Source organism: Gambusia affinis, linkage group LG21 (genome assembly GCF_019740435.1).
Source record: "Gambusia affinis linkage group LG21, SWU_Gaff_1.0, whole genome shotgun sequence".
NCBI lineage: Eukaryota > Metazoa > Chordata > Actinopteri > Cyprinodontiformes > Poeciliidae > Gambusia > Gambusia affinis.
The window spans coordinates 20966555-20988199 of NC_057888.1; the positions used below are offsets into that span (position 1 = coordinate 20966555).

Sequence of the window (21645 nt, forward strand, 5' to 3'; positions counted from 1 at the left end):
TACAGCAAGTCGGCAGCCAGCTTTATCCTCCCTCTGCCCAGGTCGCCCACGAGGCTTCAAGCTGCGTCTCCCCCAGCTACGCTCCCTGTCCAACAGCAAGGCATCGCTGGACGACGCGGAGGCCGGCCACATCCCCACAGCCACGCCCCTGCCGCTGCATCCGGACCACAGTCCCGAGTCTCTTGGTCTGGGCGAGTTCCTGCCCCTGCCTCTCTTACCCCCACACCACCAGGAGCAGCTCAGTGGAAGCAGGTACAGTCCTCAGGATTACAGTAGAAACACATATGTGGGGCATGAAGAGATGTTTTATGTACACTTTCTGCTAGCATAAGGTCTGATGTTTAATCTTGTTTGGTTGATTCTAGGTCGGCTCTACAGAAGTGGCCGGAGGATCACCAGGAGGACCAACGCACCCTCCTGTGTTCGGAAGCCCCCATCCCCCTCCCCAGGCTGCCTCCCCAAGTAGCCCACCTGATCGGGCCCCTCAACCAGTCGACCCCCTGCGTCGTGGCCCGCCACCGCCTCAGCCTTAACCCGGACGCCTCGTGCTCCAATTGCTCCCTGACGCACAGCCGCTCGCGGGAAAGCTTCCACAGCATGCGGCGCGCCTCCTCCGTGGACGAGATTGAGGCCCTGAGGTCAGAGTGGGACCGGAAGAACCGGAGGGCCAGCGTCCGGCCGGCCAGCAGCAGCACTGGTGAGTGCAGAGGTGGTGCGATGTCGCAGTGCCCTTTCCTACTGTCTGGAGTCATGAGTTTTGAGAAAGGGCTTAGCCTGACGATTTGAACAAGCAGACCCCATAGGCCCCTCCCACATGCTCTCTGCTACAGCCAAGCTTCCACAGCTCCTCCCCTACAGTGGAACCTGCCAAGAACTCCACCATTGAAAACTCCAACTGTTTCTCCACCATTAGCACAACTGCAGCAATGTTGAAGTTGAACAGCGTTACTTGGTGATTGGTGAAGGGTGTGAGCAGCATGTACACAAGTGTGATTGATACTGCTAAGATGTTCCTCCTGGCTCTGATTGGTTGTATTTCTGCATATGGCAAAACGACTACTAGGTGGAGCCGGAAGAGCTTGACATTTTTTCACATCTTCTGTCTCATATGAAAACCTGGAGACATTTTGTTTGAGACAAAAAAACATTTTCTTAGGAGTTTTTTTGGAAACCTGGATTTTTATACTTCAGTCTTCCAAAGTTAATCTAGTGATTAGTCATAATTAATCACTGATTAGTCATGATTAATCACTGCTTTAGGATGTGATTAATCTGTTTAATTTTTTTCATTCGATTGACAGCACTAGCAAAAAATACATATTTATAAAAGTTACCTCCCGAAGCTTTAATCCTGACCTGGTGTGCTTCTGTACAGGCGCAGTAAATAGCAAGTCTAACATACTGAACTCCACTTCGGACTCGGACCTCATGCGGTACCGTACGATATCCAAAATCCCCCAAATCACCCTCAACTTTGTGGATTTCAAACCGGACCCCCTCATCGCCCTGCCCTCTGGAGAGATGGACATCATAGCCCCCTGCAAGCTCATTGACAGGACTCACAACGTCACAGAGAAGGTCACACAGGTAGGACGTCACAAAGGCACATTGCTGGTTTGAATCAGATGTTTTGATATGGACTGACCATTGTGGTGCAAATAGTTGTAGTGCGTTTGGATGCAAACTTCACATTCCATATACTGTGAAAATGTGTCTGTGTGTTTCCGTTTTGCACCTGCCAGCTGTATCCAATTGCTACCAGAGCAAACAGACAGACTACACTGCTTGTTTCACCTATTGGTATAAATTATTGTGATTGGTTGACCCTTGATGAAATAATCAAAGGCATCTCACTAGGGTTACAGTTACTTAGACTGAGCACAGGAGGATATCTGTAAAAACTTTCATGGAACTACCTGTTGTCAACATCATGACAACTAGATAACAATTTCCAGGAGTCACGTTTTGCATGTGAGGAAAAAGTTGTAATTGAAAAAAACCCCAAAAAACATGTTAACAGGAACGCAGGTCAGCTATGCTAGCCTGACTTTGACAACCTTAATGTCGACATGTGCTGTGGAATTTAGTGTGCTTTGGTTTAGTAAAAACCAAAGAAGAGCTGGTTCGCTCTGCTTCCAGAGCTGATAAAGTCCAAGTAAGATGTTTGAGGACTTATTTCTCATCTGTCTGCAATCCATCTCTCTCACAACCGTTGTCCTGTGTGGACGTGAATGACAGAATCAGGAGTATGGCATGACAAACATGATGCCTTTGTCTTGGTAGTAATAAAACCTCAAACCTGCAGCACACCTTCATGAAGGTTTTTGCATGCATATTTCAACCAACTACTCAATCTTAATATAATTGTTCTTCATTAACATCTTAAAGTATGAAGCTTTTTAATGTAGAGTTTCGAAACTGTTAATCAAAACAATTTGAGAAATGGGGTGAAAACAAGGTTTAATGTCCAGTAACAGAGAACGGACTCTATATGGATGGATTGTGTGGAGATTTTTATTTTTTATTTTTTCCTACAGTGACTTTAACTTCCTGCTGACAGTTATTGGAAATTCTACACATGTTCAGAAGGCTTTATCCTTAATGAAACCTTCATCACGATTATAGCCTTTCCAACTTTGCTACAGCTTATTAAATCTGACACTTGCTACCTAAAAGCCTCGTAAGGCTGGTTATGAGATGTGGTCAATGTCACACACAAGAAGGCTCACTTTTTTATGCAATCGTTCTGCCGTTGAACATTTTATCATCCACATGATCTCACGCACACTCGCACTTTGTCTTTGACTGTTTAGGCATTAGAATGGAGAGGTACATTGGGATTTCAGGTATACGTGCACTGATGAGGGTTTTGTCACAGTTTTCTGATCTGTGGTCTTTTAAAAACTTTTACCTGTTGATACCAATTTTAACCAATTCCAATTTTTCTATAAAGTAAGAAAATAAAAAACCACCATGTCACTCTTGCCTATACCAGTAACTTCTACAATCCTAACTTTGTGACTTGTTGATATCCTTTGAAAAGAAGACCTTAAGTGCTTTTGTCAAAGATTTTTTTTTTTTGTGATTAATTTTGCAGAAATTAATTTGCAAAAACTTTCTCAAGTATCTCCACCCAGCTCTCAATATTAGAAGCATTTATCAGTAAGTAATTGGAGAAAGACTCCCTGTATATCCGGTATTACTGAAGGCAGACGTAAATAATCAGTTTTTCTGTCTTATCTTAGTCAGACATGGACTTTTTAGTATCTCTGGAGTTAATCACGGATCACTGAATACAGTCGTGCCATATAGAATGAGGTTCAGCTGGCAAGGTTAAAGCATAGCCCTCAGTGTGTGCGGGCGCGTGTGTGTATGCATAAATGTGCATTAACTGATGCTGTGTACTGCAGTTGTTATACAGTGCAGATGGGAGGATACAGCACCAGCTGTGACTCCAAATGGACTTCTATTTATAGCAAGCTAATAGGAAGAATGGAGGAAAACAATAAAGAAGTTGCAGCTATGATTTATATATATTTATGCTGATGAATTTATTAGCCTGCCAAATAAATCACACGCATGTATGAAGCTATAATCAGAGAGATATTTTTTTGTCTCCCTCGGTTTTCTGCTTGTTTTCACATTAGAGATGTACTCGTTGGTCCTGTTTAAAAAAGCTTTTTTTTTTTTGTCCTTCTTGAATCAGTACAGATATTTCAATGGAGATCATGCTCCTGCATTACCACTTACGCCCTGCAGAGGGCAACACTGTCACACTGACGCCGCAGCAATCCCTCAGCAGAGCTGTGAAAATGATGTTGTGGCGCAAATAAGGTTGAATAATTTACGTATTTCATAAACTGTTTGAGAGGGGGAGACTGGAACACGTGCAGGGTTTTTTTTCTCATTTTGGAGTGACTCCTGGCGCTGTCCCCCTTTCCCTTCTCTGAACACGGAGTTAGCTTTCCTCCTGCTGCATGTGAGGCTTCGTGACTGAGGCTGCACGCGCTGAGTCTGGCTCCAAAGTGCCGACTGACTCTCCGCTTGGAGGAAATTTCTGGAATCTGAGAGGAACAGCTGCCTTTCAATGTTATTGTTTATTCACAGAAGGCACGTGCAGTGAGAGCGACCGTTACCTTGCCGAACTTTGACCGACCCTTGACCGACCCAGTTCAAGCAGAAGTGGATAGAGTGCCCAAAAATTGCACTCAAGAGTAGCCCTACTTCAACATAATTTTTTAATGAGGTTAAAGTAAAACGTAACTATCAAAAAAATTCTTAAATAAGAGTAAAATAGTATCTGGTTAACAGTTCACTGAAATAATCAGAATCTGATGTAATACTAAAAAGTGATGCCATCAGAGGCCTAAATGTCAGAAATTGGATACAGTTTTACATTGTAAGCCTAAATAATAATAATAATAAAAAAAACATGATTACAAAGATTTAGGCAGCACTGTTCCATATCATAAAAGAAATGTGAATATTTATGTATGTTAGAACTGTCAAATTCTAACAGTGCCAAAAGGCACAGAGAATAAATATTAGAAAAACAAAGCTTATTCGCAAACCAAAAGTCTTACTTTAGCTTAAACTCTCTGTATTTTTTGTTTTTTCTTCATTCAGGCACTCACAGTTTGTAAAATATTCAGACATTCTTTTATATAATAAGTGTGGCAATACTTTATAGAAATTGTACTCAAGTATAAGTAAAAAGTATAGTGTAATAAAACTACTCCTAAAAGTATAATTTTTTTCCCCAAAACAATACTCAAGTAACTGTAACTAGCTACTACTCACCTCAATGGGGACCTGAAGAGCCGCCAAAGAGTGCAGGAACAGAAAGCGGCATTATGCAATGATTAGACTGTTGGTGGTGTTAGTTTGAGGATTGATGCGTTCATTGCTGAATGATTAGAAAAGCCTCTTTTTTTTTACCGTATTGAGACATTGTTCCTGTTTCTAGCTAATGAGTTTTACAGAGTTTCTTATGAATGGTTAATCTTTATACATATTCTAGTTTGGCTTTTAAAGTGCAAGTATTATGTAAAATTGCCTTTTTTGACCTTTACATGTTATGTTATTCTGTCATCAAAAACATGCCTGGAGATTTGCCTTAATTCCTTCAACATGTTTGAGAAACCCTTTAATCTCCCATGGCAACCATTCAGCTCCTACTAAACACCTGGGTGGACCTAGCTACTCATTCGAGGACAAACTTCCTACCCAGAGCTGTAGCTTTTGAGCTTCTGAGCTTCTGCCTCACAGAGTAGCCCTCTCTGAAGATTCTCCCACGCAGCTCCTTCAGACTAGCCAGCAGCAATTAGCAAACACCTGGTACATATGTACACCTACATATCTGCTGAGATCAATATTAAATGAGCTACTTTTCTGTCCAACTCTGGTAAAAATGTCTAAAAAATAGTCTTAATAGAGGAGCCATGTTGAGATGACTTCCTGAAGACAGAGTTACAGAAAGAGTATGAGTTTTTAAAGAGACAGAGGCCCAATTTCAAGACATTAAATCAGGAAATAAAAATTATTTAAAGTCATATTTAATTTAAATAACATTTTTATAACAACTGAAGTTAATATAGTTAATTGATTATGAGGTAAAATGACATGTACCTGGAGAGGACATAATACTCCCCTTCAAAAATTTTGTTTGATTTCTTTTTGGATGTCAAATCAAATCATATTGTCCTTTTATCACCTTGGTAACCTCAATTTCTGTCTGTTTTCAAGTTACATATGTCCAAACGTTCATGATGAAGCTGGTTGTGGTTCTGCTGAAAAACTGATTCCTTATTTGGCAGCAAATGTAAGAACCTGAAGTCTTCATCAGTAAACTATGCTGTTGGCACAGAACAGGACTTGATGTAGCTAAGACGTTTTGTTTGGCTAATCAGTATTCTGTGTGTTTTTCCTGCTGCTTACGGTGAGCTACCTCTGCACTCGTTAACAGGTCAAGGTCACGACTCCCTGGTCTCCCGCCTCGGTTTTCTAACAAAAGATTTTTGAAGCGATTTTACAACCTCTGCTGTGCTGGCGACGGGACTGTGCTGCAGTAAAGTTTTATCTTGTGGCAACAGGTTTTTATCACAAGGTAAACTTTTTAAGCTGATGAAGCTTTTTTAACGATGAATTAATATGCATATCGTAACTCTGCAATAATCCAACACCAACCCAAACTGTCAGCACTAAAACTGAAGCTGCACAGCTGGCAAAATACAGCATTTCTGTCACTGACTGTAAAGTCGGATCACATAAACACAAAAATCTGTTCATTATGAACTATCACTCATTCTGGCAATCTTTTAGAACGTATGATATGCTGCAGAAACACAAAGACAGAGATGAAGTATGTGATGACATTTTCACCAGGTACAGCGTTAAAAACAGTTTCTGTATTTTTCCATTTCTGCAGCTCTTCACATCTGTCACATAGTCGTAATATGGATTAAAAGAATCGTAAGGATTTATTGCCTCAATTTTATTGAGATGATCTTCTCTTGTTGATTCATTACTGTATTGTAATGGAATGTATTTCATTAGGCCAAAGGACTACATGCATCAAAAGATGTCTGGCTTAAAAGAGACGATAAATAGCAGCTGTACAGTCAACATAAAACTCTACGTAACCCCTGCCAGATTAAAATGATCAAATCAATATAAATAGTTTTTGTTTTGTTTTTTTCCATCTGTAATGTGACGGGTACCAAGTATAACTAAAGTACAACACAAACTGGGGAGGAAATAGAAAATAAACAAATGAAGTAGTCATTTTGGTTGATCAACTCCAAATAGTTTAAGTTACTAGTCAAATCTCACACCAAACGTTTCCACCATCAGAGGGACAACTTGAAGCAGAGCTGTTGAAACTGTTTGCGGCCAAATTCAGCACAGGCGGAAGTACTTAGAGACAAAAACGTTTTCCCCAATTAAATAAGGAAATATTTTTCAAGTTTTTTTTTTCTTTTTTTAAATGGCTTAGCTATACATTTAAAATGCAATATTTTAACAAAGCAGAGTTAGAGATAAATTATTGCAGGTCTGAAGAGATGTGATGTTTGCCTTTATAGAAGAAAGTCGAATACTTGCAATTTTGTTGTTCAAGAATTTGCTTTTGAAACTTTTTGACTCAGAAATATCCAAGTTTTATTTTCTTGGAAATTTCTGACATTGATCTCAAATTTCTGACTTTTCAAACTCAAGACATTTCCATGTTTTTCTAGAAAACTTTTGGTGGAAATTTACTCTTCCGTTTTTCTTTTGTCTACAATGTCTTTATTGCGCCGTGGTAGCCGTTAGAGTTTTAACCTTTGAATAGAAAATTACTGTTGATGCTTTTGTTCAACTTTGCAGCAATTACTGTAGTTCAGTTCCTCAATGTGTGTGTGCTATTAAAATCGTCACTCAGTAACACTGGAATTATGCATTCAAGTAAGCTACCAAAAACTTTAAACTATGTAGTGTGAATTGACTGAAACGTCCCCGAGCCGTCAGTCGGGGATCGTCCTCCCTTCCAGCCGCTTCCCCTTCTCATGTTTATTATTTTATTACGGTACAGGAGAGCGGCCAGGCCGCATTATTTCATGAATTGTGTTCCCACCTCGCCCAAATGTGATGATAAATATCTGCATAAGGTCATGAGTATGCATGAGTTCTCCAAGTGGTTTATGATGTGAATGATTCAAAAGCAGGCATTTTTAGCAGTGCCACATGTTTTGCTTTTTTTTTTGCTGTCGTTTCCCCCCCCCCTTCTTACAACCCGCTAGCAGGGCCTGGCTCTAATCTGACACCAAAGTTGTTTTTTTCTTAGTGCCACCTCTGGCAAAGTTCTCCGGCATGTCAGTGGCTGATAAATAGGACATACATTAGCAGAAATGAGTACCATAGTTACCCCAATAAGCAGCGTTCCACCTGGAGGAGAAGGCTTTATTCAGCCCTGTGTGGATTGGGAAGTATTAAAAGCAGCCTGCTGTCCCACACTGACAGAAGGTGACCGTTCTCCTCACATGTGTCATGTGGAAGTTCCTGAGTAGTTCTGGGCATAAAGGAGTTCAGTATTTAGCAGCAGCAGGTTACTGTTAGGGGAAGCTGCCCTCAGAGGGCTGCTGAAAGGGGCACGGCGGTTTGTCTGGAGAAGGATCAACACTTTGTTCGTCCTGTAACTGGTTCGAACGCCTCTTCGTCCGTCTCTGTTACTCCGCCGTTGTGTCACTTGCCCACTCCCGGGGTAACTGTGGCCACCCAAAAACAGTTGCTGTCATATTGTTACGACAAAAAAGGAGACACATGATTTTAAAGGGAAAGTGTAATTTAAAAAAAAAAATCTTTTTTTTGAGCTTGTTCAAAGAAATCGTGCTACATTGATATTCCCTCACCAAGAACATACCTGGAGTGTTGCCTTGATTCTTTCATGCATGATTGAGAAATCCTTCACCCAGCTGTCCAAAACACCTGTGTGGACCTAGCCCCACCTTCAAGGACAAAGCTCCTCCTCAGAGCTGCAGTTTCCAATCTTCCAACTCGCATAGCAGCCCTCCCTCACTCAGCTCCTTCAGACTAGCCAGCAGCATTTAACAAAAACCTGGTGGAACTGTCCATCAGCTGAGCTCATTATAATAGTTACTTTTTAGTGAAATGCTGATAAAAACTAGTGTTTAGGTGTTAATAGATGAACGATGAGGTGACAACTTCCTGAAGAAAAGAATTCAGAAAGAGCAGGAGTTTTTAAAGGGACATAGTTCCAATTTCAAGGCCTTAAATTATGAAGTTAAATTTCTTCTAATGCAGCCTGAGCCAATAGCAGCAAAAGAAGAAATTTAATGTTGAAGTCACATTTTCTTGTATTAGCATTAGTATAAAGTAACTCCCTGCCATTCTTCTTCATGATTGAATAACAAAGCCCAATCTGTTTCTCCCATGTGCTGCGGTGAGCTTTTGTGACCTCTAACCCCCCCCACCTGCTCCCACATTTTCCTTTTATCTGCTCGTCAGAAGATCGAAAACATACCATATGATCTGCATCTGTGGACATGATGTAAACCAGGCTCCCGGCCATCTCAGATGGGCACAGGAATGGCTGATTAAGCAGCTTTTAAGTCGTGGTATATTTTTAGCGCAGCCGTGTCAGTGCGTGTTTCACCACAATCACAACATCAAACCTCCTGCTCTGGAATTTTATCAGCAAAAAGATAACCTGAAGACCCGTTCTGTTTGTGATATTTGAATGTTTTTCAATACTTAGCACAACTTGGGAATATAGCCTTAAGCTGGATGCGTTCTAAGTTTTTCTCAGACAACCACCGGTGTAGTCTTTATTTGCAGTTATTTTTACCTTTTCCAGCACATGGTGTTATAAAACGATGAAAAGAATATTATCTAAATAAAAAACATACTGGGAGTGTTATTCTTCCACATCAGTATCTTTGAGACTCATGTTGAAATGAGAAAAAACTTATTTTAAAAGTAAGTCTCCTAGCTTCTGGCTAGCTTGTAACTAGCTTCTAGCTTTTGAGTTGTCCTGTTGCTTTGGCAGTCAACCAGTAAAGTTTTTTTTTTTTTTGTCCAGCTGACAAAATGCTGAAATAAAAGCCCTGAAGAAGCCTCCAATTGTGTCGTATAGCATATTTGATTTGTTCGTTCTTGATGCAGAACTTAAAACAACTGTTGTGGGTTAGCCATGGTTAACTGTTAGCTACTTAGGATGCTAAAGATAGCTTCTTGTTGGTGCTAAATGAGAAGGATGTTCCCTGTCTTTTCTAAAGGTCTAGATTGCATTTTGTGATTTCCACTTCAAAATCTACATCAACCAAATCTATGCTGAACAGATATACAGATAACATTTAATTTTTTTTAACACAGACACAAAGTTACTGAAACACAAATGTACTTGATACCTCTGCACCAGTACAGCACTTAAATACTCCAATAGCTTCACACAGGCTTTGCTAAACATGCAAAAACAACACAAACACATAAAATAATTAATACTGAAACGGACAAAACCAATAGTTTAACTACCTTATGTAAAATAAATAATAAACATGACGTCGCTCAGAGCTTTAAGCATAGAATTCGACTGATTAGATCCTTATGAATTGGGCACATTGTCACTGATACCTGATCTAGAGATTTTTTCAATATTAGAACCATTACAGATAGTAATGTCAGATCAGTGAATCTCTTCACTCAATTATTTCTCATCTGACCATTGATTCTCATACGATCTCATCAACATTCCCATGTTTTCATTTGAACAACTTGATTTTTTTTAAAAGTTTTTTTTTTGACTCCTGTCAGAAATCCTACAAAGCCTCTGTGGTTTTGTCGCTTTAATAACACTCACTGGAATATTCAGAAGTTTAGAAACACAACAGTAACGATTTGTCATTAGAAGGTTTTGACACAGTGAGTGTTTATTGTGAAGCTATCGTTGCTTTTACCGCTGGTACCACTCTGGTCAGTACTTTGGTTCAGTTAACATTGAACCATTTGATAGTAATCTGCTCATAGAAACAGTTTTCTAATGCTGACCAAATTCAGCTGAGTTCTTGGCTTTCACACCCCTTCTCTCAATTTGTCCAGTGTTTCCTGAAACATCCCATGTCATTACGCATCATTTAATCTGCAGGATAATTACATCTGGTGTACATTTCATGTTAAAAGAAAAACGTTGATGCTTTTGATACATATTTTAATTGCAGGACATTTCCTTTAATTTCCAAAAATGTCCTGTGACAAATACGAGATTGAATATGAAATCTGTTAGTCCAGATCAGCAGCGCCGTCTTTTTGTGTTCTGATGACTTCTAAAGACCCAGTACTGTACCATTTGGATCTGCTCATCGTCTCACAATGGGAAATCGATGGAGAGTTTGATTCTCCATCTTGCTCATAGAGACAGTATCGACATCCCAAATGAGGTGAAAGGGATATTTCCACCTAATTCTACATCATTTATTAAATTGCACTGCATAATCTGATCTTTGTGTAATTTCTTCAACCGGCTCTGGATTCATGAGAACGTCCAGATAGGGTCTCGGTGCTCTCAGACATCTATTAGATGTCTAGTGTCCAGGTGTATGGTGGCTTCTTTCTTTTATAAGAAGCGACCCGTTCTAGTTTTGAGACACAACGTGACTTTGAAAATGTTGTACCTGTTGAACAAACGCACTCATTCCCAGGCAGATAATCCATTTCAGACGGATCTATCTGTTGCTCCTGCTGCCGGCCCGTTCCTGCAACGTTAGGGACATCGATTTGGGTATTTGTAACGCTCTATAAAACCAGAGATGATTTCAAGTAATATCTACTGTGTCCTTAAACCAAATCTAGGACATTTATTCATTAATGGCTACATCAGGCAATGTTTGCTTTTTTTGGTGCGTTTCTGGGGTTTTTTGTGCAGTTCCACTCAGCAGGGACTGGCTAACAGAACGCGTCCGGCTGCAATTCACACCCAGGCAGGAAATCTGTTTGCAGTCTGACTGAAAGCTCCTCACCTCCACTGGCAGCCTGCCTCTGACTTCATCACTCACACACACACACCCACACGCACACACACACAGATATGATCGACGGCAGACTGAGAGGCAGGTGGCATCGCCGCGGAAGCGGGACAGGAGGGTCAGGGGGAACATCCTGGAGAGGAGGACGCAGACAGGCAGAGAAGGGTGAGGAAGACGGGTTGGAGAGCGAAGCAGCGAGAATGTTCTCAAAGACAGAGGATGACAGCTCAAAGTAAAAACGTAACAAATGCAAGAATCTTACTGCATCCAGCCATACAATGCTGAAGTAGATGATGCACCAATCTAGGGCAGCAACTCATTGTTATTTTATCATCGTCGATTATTTGGACGATTGTTCTCCTGATTCTTCAGGTTTTAAGAATGGGCGTCCTTGCAGATTTTTAATTGAGCCACTTAAACTTATGTTATGGTGTCAGAATCAGTTAAAATGTGTAAATGAAGAATAAATAAAAGTCTGTATATTCTAAAGCACAATGAATCGATTATTAAATTAGTTGACGATTATTTCAATTAATCAGTTACTCATGATTAATCAAATAATGGTTTCAGCTCTGTTCGCTTTTGTGGCTGATTGAACCACAGATGCTGTAGAAAGTAGCTTCTTCTGCATCGTTTCTCACATCACTGTCTGTCCTTAGTTTGCTGAAAGCAGATCGTTTTCCATATTTAAATTATCTCTAGTTAATGATGTATCGATTACATCAGTGTCCTCCAGATCATTTTGACGGTGCCTATAACAAAACCCACTGTTAAACTTTTTTCCATCTTGGCTATTGTACAATGCATATAAAAAACATGACTCCAACAAGCTGCTTTAGAACTTTTTAGAATTTTTTTTGTGTCAGTAGACGCCTGTCCACTCACCATAATATCGCACAAATAGGAACTCACTTAATAAAAACACCCCAGTTTTGACAAACAAAAAAATTGAGTTGTTTTCTTTTTTTTTTTCTTTTTTTTAAAGCCATATAAAAATTGGTGTATTTTGCAAAAAGGTGATGTAAAAAAAAAATTTTTGGCTTCACACAAGTCAGTTGAACGACAACCAGATGTCACAACTTGCAAAAATGAAGACAGAAAGCAGTAGGAGGATGATGGCATGATGTGTTGGTTCACATAAACAAACATTTTCATTTTTAACGTGTGATTTTAATTCCTTTGCTTATATAATGGAAACGCAGTAATTGCGAAAGTGCTTCTCTGACATCAGCTGACAAAGTTTGTAATGGAAACGCAGCTTCTGCAGCCCCAATATGTTGCAGCTAATTTCCTTCTGTTCCATCTTCATTTCTCGCCTTCTTTTCTCTCCTTTGCTCTTTCCTTCTCTTTTGACCCACAAGTCTGTACATTATCTCTCTTTTTCTCCTCCCCCCTTTCCTGTGCTTGTGTGACCCATTTCCTTGGTCTTGGCCCCATTAATCACAGTGTTGTGGGCATAGCCTGCCTGCCTCCCTGCCTTTCCTCATCATAACAGGTAATTGAATAAGAAGAGGGCTGAAGGTCTGGACAATAAGCAGCCATTGATTGGCCTGTCCCTTACCCTGTACAAGTCTGACCCAGTTGCTTTTTGGACTCTGTGGCTGGGTATGATGTGACAGCCTGTTTGTGTTGACAGGCCAAGTATCTGCCTGACAAGAAAATACTCAGATGAACAGAAGTGAGTTTGGTAACAGGATGGAAATCTGAATCAGCTGATGGTAACTGTTGTCAACTGACTGTAAGATAATCTAAGATCAGTTGTTTTTTTTTTGGGGGGGGGGGGGTTTATTTCCTTGTCATGTTTGATTATTATTATTTTTTTAAATATTACATTTACACAACTAACCAAAATTCTCATCTTTATGAGTGTACAGTGGACCCCCAGAATTTGCCGCCCACAAATAGCTGTGATTACTCGAGTTCTCCTTTAGAGATTCTTATAACTGGCTAATTTATTAGTCCAAACACCAAACATACTCAAACATGATATTAAGGATGTATTGAAATAAAAATGAGATTTGATACTGCTTTTGTGTCCGATATTTATCAATATCCTATATATTTCATAACTGTTTTGACACCTTGAAAAAAAAATGACCACACTGTTGAATTCACCACCACTTCTTAGTTTCAGTTAAACTACCCACAATGCTGTGCTGCATCACTATCACTGCCACATGACCACTGTACTCCGCTCCCAGTCCCGTAACAAAATTAGACAAATATCTGTTATGGCTCCTACAGCCTGGAATCGGCTCCAGTCTGAACTCAGGATGTCAGAACTGATTTCACTGGATTTATTTTCGAGCGGTTCTTTAAAACAGGCAACGAGATTCTATTAAACAGTGCCACTGCTTCTGAATTGTTTTCTATTGCTTTGTAGTTGTGCATATGTATTAGGTTTTTTTTTCCATTTTGTAACCAGGTTGCTGTGTATTGCAGACTTCTGCCAAGGTCCCTCTTGAAAATGAGATCTAGATCTCAATTAGGTTTAATTGAGGAAAATGAGGGGCACTCCTGGATTGGCTGCTTTCCAAACACCAGCCAACAGCATATCAAGCTGCATTTCTTTTGCATTTAAAGTATGAACTACCTTAAAAAATAATAATAATAATCTCATTCCACAAAAAGTCTAATACTGAACTGCAAATAGTCGAGATTCGCTTTAGTTCTGATTTAATTTTGTGGTCTAACAAAAAAAAACCAGAGATTGCTGTTCCTGGATGTTTTGCCACTTTTTGCAGAACCCATGAGCCACGTTGTGACACAAGGAGGACGGTCCAGCGTTCTTTCATTCAGCGTTAATGCCTTCTATAATTAAATCTGCTGGTAGACCAGTGTGTGAGAGGATAGCATCTAGTCCCGAGCTAGTGAGGCAGCTAGGGACCCACCTCAGGCCGATCCATCAAAGAGCAGGCGGGGGCCGGGCAGCGGAGGAATGGGCTCATAACAGGAGGCGCTGGAGTGAACCAAAGGAGCCACCAACATGCTCTATCTCTGACAAACACAGGCAGCTCGTGGTATTCATGTCTTACAGTGCAGCTGGAGGCTGCTCCTGCTTCTTTTAGACTGGGCAGCATTACTGAGTGTCAACTCCACAACAGCTCTGACGACACGGAAGCAGTTTTAGATCAGTTGAACCCACAGCTCAGAGGAAACTCACCAGATATACCGCTCAGGTCAAAACAGCGTGATTCAGGTTCTGATCTTATAGGTCCTGAGATGACACTCAGTGTTAGGCTACTGAGAACAAGTGACAATGATTTATTTATTTATTTTTTTCACAAATGGATGCCAAGCTTTACAAAAACCCAAACTGTGTTCAACCCAGAGTATTTCTGTTAAGGTTGGACACTTTTTTTAGCTGCAAATCACAACATACATCCTATAGGGGCTCATTTGTCAGAAGGGTTAGCCTTGCCATCACCTTCTTACGCCATTCCAATTCTCATCTCTGTGATTTGTCCTATTGAGTTTGGATTTCTCAGGATCTGTTTCATCCTGGACAATCTTCTGCACTGTTATAGATTTCATTCTGCCTATGGTTGTGGTTTAGCAACGGCAGCGGAGGAAGTGAGCGAATTAACGTAATTAAAGTCGGAGTAAGAGGAATCTTTAAGACATTTGATTGCTGGTAAAGTTGGATGGTCGATGCAGAGCATGTAATTTCCGGTAAGCTTCCTAGCATGGCTTCCTACTCATATTGCATATGTCACAACCAAATGTTAGGATTTTGGTAAAATCACATCCAATATTTTCAAACTTACATCACGCCTCTAGCAAAAAATTGTTTCTCTCCAGACCCTCTGGATGAAGCAAAGCGTAGAACAAGGTCCCGGTTTTAAACCTCGACTTCATATAATTTTTCCAGCTCAACATTTGCATTCCCAGAAGAAACATATACTTGGCAGTTGGACGTTGTATTTCACTGTTACTCAAATCTAGGACACGTGAAAATGTGTTTCTGTTACAACCACAGATGTGAGCTTTTTGTATCATCCCTAAGGTCAACGCTAAAAACGCCCTGAAGGAAATCGATATCCGTCACACAAAGACTCATCCACCTAAAGGGCCCTACAGACCCCTCAGCCTGCTAAACCGCCGCTACAATGGGACATCTCCTTCAGTTGAGACTACAAAACCTCTCCAGAGAGCCTGGCAGTGTCGCCTCCTTACCGACCACAAGGGGAATAAATCAGAGTGTGCCATTTAAACCCAGTCATTATCCGTGACCTCCGTCCTGACCCTGAGCCCTGTGCAAACACCACAGTAAATACCAACAGGACAGCGTGCCAGCAAGCAGATGAACGCGGCGCTTTGCAGTGTGGACAACAACTACTGTAGAGACAGGCGCTAATTGGTTTCCCAGCTGAACATGACACTGGAACAAGACGATCAATTTTTCTCACAGGCTATGTCTACCTGGCCCACCTCGTCCTAACACAGGCGTTAAGCTAGTTCTGCAATTTACTCGCTTGTCAGTTTTAATTGATTTCTCGGTGAGGAGTGATTGGCTGTTATGTTGCTGTGCGAAACAGAAAGCTGAGTGTTTTTTAGCTTCTGGAGGACTCCCAGTTTTTATTGGAAGGCAAACTTAGCATTTCCTTTTTAGCCTTCAGATCTGTGAAAAACATTCCAACATATTTTAATCTATTTTGTGGTTGAGAACACAGTTCCCTACAATTTTTTTTTTTTTCGTGTGTGCATGTGTGCACGCGTGCATACGTGCATGTGTGTGTCTTCTTCTGTCTTTGCCGGAAGGCACACATACACACTTTTGCTTTCTGGTTCATCTCTGCATTAGCAGATGAATGAATGTGCACCTCACACACACACTCGTGTGTGAAGGTTACACAGCTGTAGCCCCATTGACAAATACACACACACACACACGCACGCACCCAAACAAGTGTGAAAACCAGGTTTCCCAGTTTGGTGTGCCATGGTGAGAAATGAGCTCCTGCTGCATTTTATTCAGGTTGGAGAACTGCTTAGCACACAACTTCACCAGCGTGTGTGTGTGTGTGTGTGTGTGTGTGAAGGACTACCCTCCATTGAGCTAGTTTAGCAAAAGCTAATCTATGTATCCTAGTGATTCCAGAAGCTCCTCGCAGCTTTAATGCAACACTTTAACACCCCAGTAAGTGTGTGTGCTGCCAACTATGTCCTGCTACTCACTCCTGCAGTGCATCCTGGGAGATCAGACGGTGTCAGGGGGATTATTGTCAACCTACCTGCTCAGGCTGACTTGTTTTCCAAAAATATAATCCAAATAGAGCTTCATTCCAGTCCAACTGGTCTGTTTTAATTAGTCAATGGTGATATAGTAACATGATTGTGCTGTAAAATGGCACCAAATGACTGGAAAACACTTTATATTCAAGTTTGCAGAACAGCTTAAGCTTGGCCAACAAAGGGGAAAATGTGAATCGTTTTAATGTGTTTGTACTTGATGTTCCATTTAAATCATTTTAAAACCAGCTGTAAAGACCAGTTCATTTTTTTCTTGTCCTCATGTAGAACCGGCAAGGACGAAATCAGTGCACCACGTCTGTCTGAGTGGAGATGTTTCTGCTTACCTCATGCGAAGCAAACATCCTGTTGGACTATTTATCACAGAGGCAGAGCAGGAAAGTCTCTGGTAAATCCCTTGGTGTTAGACGCTAACCGTTAATGTATTTTTACATCAGCTACGAACAGAATAACACTCCATTATTTATGTGCTTCCCCACAACATCATCTCACCAGACTGCTCTTTATGAAGATGAAGAGGATGGATCATTGAGGTGTTCGCCATTAAACTGTAACAATAAATGTATGAAATAAAAGATGGCCGCCAGTCAACTTCCAGTCAGACTGGAAGTTGAGGTTTTAGCTCTGTCGTCTTTCCATCTGGTCATCTGTCATCCTTTACTCCAGTGTCACAATAAACTGAGCAACACTGCACCGAGGAAAAAAAATAAATAAAAAAAATTAAAAAAATAAAAGCGAGAATCGAATAAAAAAAACAAAAAAAAGTGAGAAACCCAGAGAGCACAGCCTTATTGCGGTTTAGATGAAATCAGTTTCTCCCGCGGCGCCGTAGCACCTTTTGTAGCTTCATCAGAGTCCTGACACATCCTGACACCTTAACAAAGTGCTTCTGAGCCGAGTCTGTGTTTGGGTTTAGGCGAAGCACCCAGACAAATGTAGGTTAAAATGTAAAACGGTGTGTGAATATAATCCGAGAGCCGGTGTCACGGCAGTGACAGCCCCGGTTTATTGGAGGCGTCAGGCCGTCCCTCTCGCTGCTACTGTTGCATCCACTGCACACGGCCCAGCTCAGCGCTGGGAGTTAAGCTGCTCTGTAGTTCTCCGTGTCACTTTTCTAAACACTTTTTCTGTGCTTATGTCGAAAGAAGCTCCCATGAATTGATGTTGACACGTTTTGCTGGACGTCACCGACAAACTCATTATGCAGAAGCAACGTAGAACTCCACCAGAAACTGCTGAGCCTGCGCTTCTGCGGCTCAGCGCGAAGTTCTGGAGTAGTGTTTGTTGTGGTGTCTGCTGTATTCTTGACTAACAGAGACAGTTCAATAAAGTTTTGGCATAACTCAGCTGTTGCAGCTCTGAGAACTTCCTCTAAGTACTTACTGGGCCTGTAAGTGCTTAGTGCAAATATTTCACAAACACGAAGATAGAAGCAAAAAGCACCACAAATGTAGCTCCTCTTCTGAAGGGATTACTCAGTTTTTCAGTTTTCTATAACAACCTGCTCCTTTGCAAAAACCTAGTGTCAGGTTATATAACATAATACTGTAAAGCCCCACTGCTTAAACACAACTGCTGCACACCATAGTCATAAAAATAAAAGAGTGCTTCTAACTAAAGGCAGTTGATTTATTGATAGTCATTAGTTTGGCCACCGCTATGAAAGCAAAGACTGCTGCTCTGGAAAATACAGGTGTGTGTGTTAGCCCAGTGCCAAGGAGAAAAACACGTTAGGAATGACCTATTGCTATGCGAAGGCCATAGCAAAACAATTTGTAGTCCGTCATTTTGCTGGGAGAGAAGATTATTAACAAGTGGAACATGTTTAGGAGAGCTGGGGGTCTGGTAGCGTCCCCTTCAGGTTAGAGAGGAACTCCAAATTCCCCATCAGCTACAGTTCAGATTCTACAGATTCTACAGGCTTCAGTTAGCATGTTACATGTTATATACCATGGTAATACACAGAGGACACTTGGCTTTAATGCTAGAGTTGTCAGACAAATTCCCCCTTAATGCGCCGGGACACGTCAGGACAATCTGGAATAACGTCCTTCCCACAAGTAGAGTTTAGATCTACTACCTAACGAGCCTGGTCAGGCCAAAGTGATATGCTTGGTGGTCGGGTCAGGCTCTGATAGCGAAAAAAAAACAACAAAAAAAACTAAATGAGAATGCATAATATAAAGATGTTAATTTACTTAATCTAGTCTAAATAGAGGAAGAGGTAGTTCACCCTGGTGGGGAAAAAAAATAAAGCAAGTTGCAGATGTTAGACTGTAATAAACTAACTAACCTTTCAAAGTCAGAATGTTTATTTTAAAAAAGGAAAGACAGATATTTCAATTTCTTGTCATGAGTCCACTGCAGTCTGACTTCTGTATTTAGATGTTGCTCGTCTCTCATTCTACAAGATGTTTATTCTCACTTTGAAAGTAAGAAAAAATGCTCAAACTCACTAAAACTTGACTCTGCTGCTACCGAGTAATCAGTGTAAGTTTTCCTTGCACATAATGAATATCATACATTAGTTAAACAGCTGAATGGCGTCCATGGTTTTGTTTCTAAAATTCTCTTCATGTGATTGTTTGAGCGTTTTCACGCTACATTTAAAAGAACACTGACTGAACACCCACCACCACAAGCCGCATTGTGAACGAAGAGAGAGTAAAAGTGACCCGAATACGTCCGCTCTGGAAACGGGAGGCAGAGGAATGAAGCTAAATCTCTTTGTGGCGCTAAATTGGCTGTGAGGACCAGCACTTTAGCATCCTGTGGTATTTTCAGAGAATCACGCTTTAGCTGTTCAAAAGAGCAAATCCCTCACGGCCTTCACCGCCCTCAGTGGGGGTCTCCCTCTATTCTTCCTTTCTCTTCACTCTTTTCATACCAAACCACCTCCTCTCTGTGTCTGGCGCTCGTTCGCTGCGTTGCCAGTCGTCTTAAAAGGTCACCCCCACCTGGCGCGGCGCGCGAAGCTAACTGTCAAATCCCATCTGTCTTTTAGTTTTACATTGGTCGTCTGTGTGCACTGAGGTGAGACAATACAAATACAGTAGAGCACACTGTGAGGACGACATGTGAACTGATGAATTTAGTTTGACTAATGAACTAAACAAAAACCTTTAAAATTAATTTCATGCCATCTTCTTTTCTTTTCTTTTTTACTTTGAAGTGCAGGTTAAACTTTCCAAATCAGCTTGTCTTGATGGGGTTTTTTTATATAATATTAAGTGTAATTAAGAGTAAGAATATCTTATAATAAAAACACAAACTTGTCATTTTAGTTTCATTCATTTTTATACTTTGGTACTGCAAATTGAATGAAATGGAATAAAGTGGAAAAAGATCATTTTTTATGTCAACTTTTACTTAGTTGAGGACAGTATGGAAAAATAAGAACTATTCTTTTGTTTTCTATAAGAAACAGAAAATAAAGGGCGGTGGGGAGTTGACTTTTGAAAGAAAGGGTTCAGATGCTAAAATGGAAATGTATAGTTATATAAATACTTTCATAATTCTGAAAGCTTCTCAAAGACCAGCCCCGTTTGTGACACTTCTTACTTTTCAAAAGCATGTTCATGACATCGTAGTTGGTATAATTTATTCTCTCTTTAGTCTAAATCATTTGTGTAAAAATACAGAACAAAAAAAGAATAATGTCACTTTCTTTAGATATAACATTCCAAACCTATGATGAGAGGTTTGCTTAGCAGATTGGACTGAACAACCAGAGGTTAATCAACATACCTTGCTCCTAATTAAGAGTCTTAATTAAGAGTCTTAGATTTGGGTAGAGAGCATTTAGAATACTAAAGAACAATGTGGTGAATTCCTCCTGTTGGGGATTTGAATGTCTGACTGGAGACTTTCTGAGAGTTGCCACACTGCATTACATGACAAAGCCTTGATGGCTGCAAATTCAGCAGGAAGTACAAATACTTGTCAAGCATCGGGGTTGTGAAGCTTGTCATGAGCTGCGTTTGATTTACTGTGGTGCGTCTGAAAGTCACTTTGTTGACCAGAACAACAACACTGTTTACAGTTCTCAGCTGGTCACCTCATTTAACGCTCAGAGAAGAAGAACCACACTACTATGTTGTCCACTACATCACAGCAGCACATAGAAAACAACAACAATAAAGCCGTGTTTGTCAAAATCTGAAGTGTGACGGCTCAGGTGGAAAGACGGCGCCGCTGCATCATTGACTGTCAGAGGAGGACATGTTGCTGAGAGAGGAAAATGGAAACATGAGGGATGCTGCCTCTGCACCATCAACAGTACTATGGCAAACAGTTTGTTTAATCGCAACTTTTGCAGATCACAGCAGAGTTGTCACTCTCACGCGGCTCATTGCAAGTCAAACAATGTGGTTTTAGTTGGTGTTGTTCTAAGCTTTTGTTTTTTTCTTGTTTCTTGTGAGTAGACGGGACTACACCATATTGTGCTTTAACATGCACAGAGATTTCATTATATCCCTAAAGTCCACTTTAAGTAATAATCTTTTTAAAGAATCAGCACAAATTTTTGTCAGTGTTCAAGAAAGTATTTCTTCGTGGACAGATATGGAAGACTAAAGGATCAAAAGATTACTCAAGACTCAAAAATACTGAGACGTACCTTTTTATTCTGTAAGTCTGTGGACTTTAGAATTTAGACATAAAATCTAAAGTTTAGATTTTATGTCGAAGGTCCCATTTTCCCTCATTTTCCACTATCAGAATGAATGCTAGCAAGTTCAATGAGCTGGTTTGACACTTAGCCCCGTTTCCTCTCCAACCGCATACCTGTCAGGGCAGCACAGAGTGGCAGTCACTGCGGTTGACTGGTTGACAACTCTCAACTGACTATTGCTTGCTGGAGCTGCTAGCATTTGGC

The 21645-nt window shown here is 40.7% G+C and overlaps 1 protein-coding gene and 1 long non-coding RNA gene across 3 annotated transcripts in view; both read left to right on the plus strand.

The window, feature by feature from the left end:
• Positions 1-21645, plus strand: part of kcnh2b (potassium voltage-gated channel, subfamily H (eag-related), member 2b) — a 206754-nt gene that overhangs the window by 100168 nt on the left and 84941 nt on the right. For both annotated transcript variants that reach the window (XM_044104366.1, XM_044104365.1), the window contains 3 exons: positions 42-252; positions 366-697; positions 1376-1587. In XM_044104366.1, the coding sequence (XP_043960301.1) occupies positions 42-252; positions 366-697; positions 1376-1587 (755 nt within the window). The remainder of the gene's footprint in view (positions 1-41; positions 253-365; positions 698-1375; positions 1588-21645) is intronic.
• On the plus strand, positions 5757-20152 carry LOC122824128. The gene is made up of 3 exons (XR_006369450.1): positions 5757-5821; positions 5966-6106; positions 17037-20152. It is a non-coding gene; the product is annotated as an uncharacterized LOC122824128 (long non-coding RNA).